This window comes from Priapulus caudatus, unplaced genomic scaffold, assembly GCF_000485595.1.
Source record: "Priapulus caudatus unplaced genomic scaffold, Priapulus_caudatus-5.0.1 Scaffold663, whole genome shotgun sequence".
Classification (NCBI taxonomy): domain Eukaryota; kingdom Metazoa; phylum Priapulida; class Priapulimorpha; order Priapulimorphida; family Priapulidae; genus Priapulus; species Priapulus caudatus.
The window spans coordinates 167,608-170,590 of NW_014577724.1; the positions used below are offsets into that span (position 1 = coordinate 167,608).

General features: G+C 66.9%; 1 protein-coding gene across 1 annotated transcript in view; it reads left to right on the forward strand.

Moving 5' to 3' along the window:
- Positions 1 to 2,977, forward strand: part of LOC106812584 (importin-11-like) — a 6,209-nt gene extending 3,232 nt beyond the window's left edge. The window contains exon 3 of the mRNA XM_014816490.1: positions 45 to 2,977. Within this exon, the coding sequence (XP_014671976.1) occupies positions 45 to 2,657 (2,613 nt within the window). The 3' untranslated portion in view covers positions 2,658 to 2,977. The remainder of the gene's footprint in view (positions 1 to 44) is intronic.
- The last annotated feature ends 6 nt before the right edge of the window (positions 2,978 to 2,983 follow it).

The window sequence follows — 2,983 nt, forward strand, 5'->3', positions numbered from 1 at the left end:
TTATTATTATTATAATTAGAGGTTTATTATTATTTCGTACTCAGGTAGCGACACAGGTCTCCGTTCTGATCGCAAAGATCGCCCGCCTCGACTGCCCGCGTCATTGGCCGGCGCTCGTGCCGACCCTCCTCGAGTCAGTGCGCCGTGACGACGACAGCCTGGTGCAGCAGCGCGCCCTGCTGACGCTCTACCACGTCACGAAGACGCTCGCCTCGAAGCGCCTCGGCGCCGACCGCAAGCTCTTCCAGGAGCTGACGTCCGGCATTCTAACGTTCATCGCGCACCTCTGGTCTCACCACCTCGACCGCTTCCTGCAGCTGCTGGCGGGCGAGGACGCGGCGGCGGCGGGGGAGGCCCTCGAGATGAGCACGCTCGCGCTGAAGGTGCTCCGCAAGCTGCTCGTGTACGGCGTCCGCGACTTCCACACGTCGGACGACGCCGTGTGCTGCGTCACCGCCGCGTTCGAGCGCCTCCCGACGCTGCTCGAGTGTCGGCGGCGGCTGGCGGAGCGGCGCGGCGGCGGCGGGGCGGCGGCGTCGTGCGAGAAGCACGTCGGACTGCTCATGAAGCTGCTGATCGAGCTGCAGGAGCAGCACCCGCTCTCGTACGGACAGCTCATCGGCGCGTCGCTGCAGTGCGTTGTCACGTACCTGTTCACGGAGGCCGGCGACGGGCTGCTGTACGAGCGATTCACCGTGCAGTGTCTCAACGTGATGAAAGCGATCATCACGTGCTCGGAGTATCGTCCCGCGAAGGTGCTCTCGGAGACGAAGAACCAGCTGACGCTGCGCGCGCACAAGGCGAAGATGGACTTCTTCACGGCGGACACGCTCGTCGAGATCTGCCGCCGCCTGCTGTCGCGCTACTTCCCGCTGACGGAGACCGACCTTGCGTTGTGGCGAGACGATCCCGAGGGGTTCGCGATCGACGAGGGCGGGGAGGCGTGGCGCTTCAGCCTGCGGCCGTGCACCGAGGTGCTCTTCCTCGCGCTCTTCCGCGAGTTCAAGACGACGCTGACGCCCGTGCTGCTCGCGCTCGTCGACGCGATGCGCCGGCCCGCCGACCCCGCCGACCTCGCTTTCTCGCTGCAGAAGGACGCCGTCTACACTGCCGTCGGCCTCGCGTCATTCGAGCTCTTCGACGAGATCGATTTCGACGCGTGGTTCGCGACGACGCTACTGCCGGAACTGCGCATCGCCGCTCCCGAATACAAGATCATCCGCCGCCGCGTCGTGTGGTTAATCGGTCAGTGGGTCGGCGTGAAGATGAGCGTGGCTCAGCGTCCAGCGCTGTACGAGTGTTTGCAGCCGCTGCTAGCCGGCGACGACGACCTAGTCGTGCGCGTCACCGCGGCGACGACCCTCAAGCAGGCGATCGACGACTTTGAGTTTGACGTCGAGCAGTTCGTTCCGTATTTGGAGTCGAGCTTCGCGCTTCTGTTCGCGCTGCTGCGGGATGTGCGCGAGTGCGACACGAAGATGCACGTGCTGCACGTGCTGTCGTTCGTCATCGAGCGCTGCGACGCGCGCGTCCGCCCCTACGCGTCGACGCTGCTCCGCTACCTGCCGCTGCTCTGGGACGCGTCGGCCGAGCACGACCTTCTGCGCTGCGCGATCCTCACGACGCTCGTCAACCTCGTGCGCGGCCTCGGAACCAGCAGCGAGCAGCTGCACGGGTTCCTGCTGCCCGTCGTCGCGCTCGCGACGGACACGACCGCCCGCCCGCACGTCTACCTGCTCGAGGACGGGCTCGAGCTGTGGCTGGCGACGCTGCGCCACGCGCCGCGCATCACCGCCGCGCTCATGCAGCTCGCCGCGAACCTGCGCGCGCTCATCGAGCTCGGCACCGAGCACCTGCGCACGTGCTTTTCGCTCGTGCAGGCGTACGCGCTCCTCGGCCCGCGCGAGTTCCTGGCGGAGCTCGCTGCGCCGGTCGCGCGCGCCTGCGACGCCCTCTACGCCGACGTGCGTCCGGAGGGCGTCGTCGCGATCCTGCGCGTCGTCGAACTCGCGCTGCGGCTCTTCCCGCGCGACGGCGCGCGCGCGTTTGCGGCCCTCATCCCGCGCGCGCTTGCCTCCGTCGTCGACTACGAGGACACCCCGACCGTGCTCTCGGCGTGTCTCGCCGTGATGTCGCGCCTCGTCCTCGACGGCGGCGACGCGCTGGGGGAGGCGATCGCCGAGGTCGCGCGCCGGCGCGCGCAGACTGCAGACGCCGCGCTGCGACGCGCGCTCGACGTGTGGACGGACCGCATGGGGTGCGTGACGCAGCCCGAGCGACGCAAGCTGTGCGGGCTCGCGGCCGCCGCGCTGCTCGCCGCGCCCGCCGGACCCGCGCGCGATAAATTCGCCGACCTCGTCGCGATCGTCGTCGAGGTTCTCAACGACGTCTGCTGCGAGGAGGGCGGCCTGCAGGTCGACGCGCTCGTGTCGCCGGCGACAACCGTCGTCGACGACGACGATGAGCTCGACACGGAGCACGACCGGCGGAAGCGTGCGCTGTCGCGGGCCGACCCCGAGCACACGATCTCGCTGAAGGAGTTTGCGATGGCGCAGCTGCAGAGCTGCAGGCAGACGCACGGCGAGGAGGCGTTCGCACGCATGATGGCCGAGGTCGATGCTGAGGTCACCACGCAGCTGCAGGAGTTCTTCAGGTAACCGCGGCAACGGCGCCGTGATGGTGCAGTGGCAGGAGTTCTTCAGGTAACCGCAGCAACAGGACGCGACGGTGCAGGGACGTTGACTTCTTTGGGTAACCATGGCAACGTCGCAACTGCCGGGTTACTTCGGGTAACCATGGCAACATTGAGGTGACTGTGAAGTTGCAGGATTTCTTTCGATAACTGCGGTTACCCTAACATGACAGTGGACATTGTTGTTGCACCAGTTCTCTAGGTACTCGTGATATTCATCAGGTAACCAGGCATGGCCTCTCACCTGCGAGGGTTCTCCCGGTAACCGTGGCAACGGCGAGGCAGCGGTGC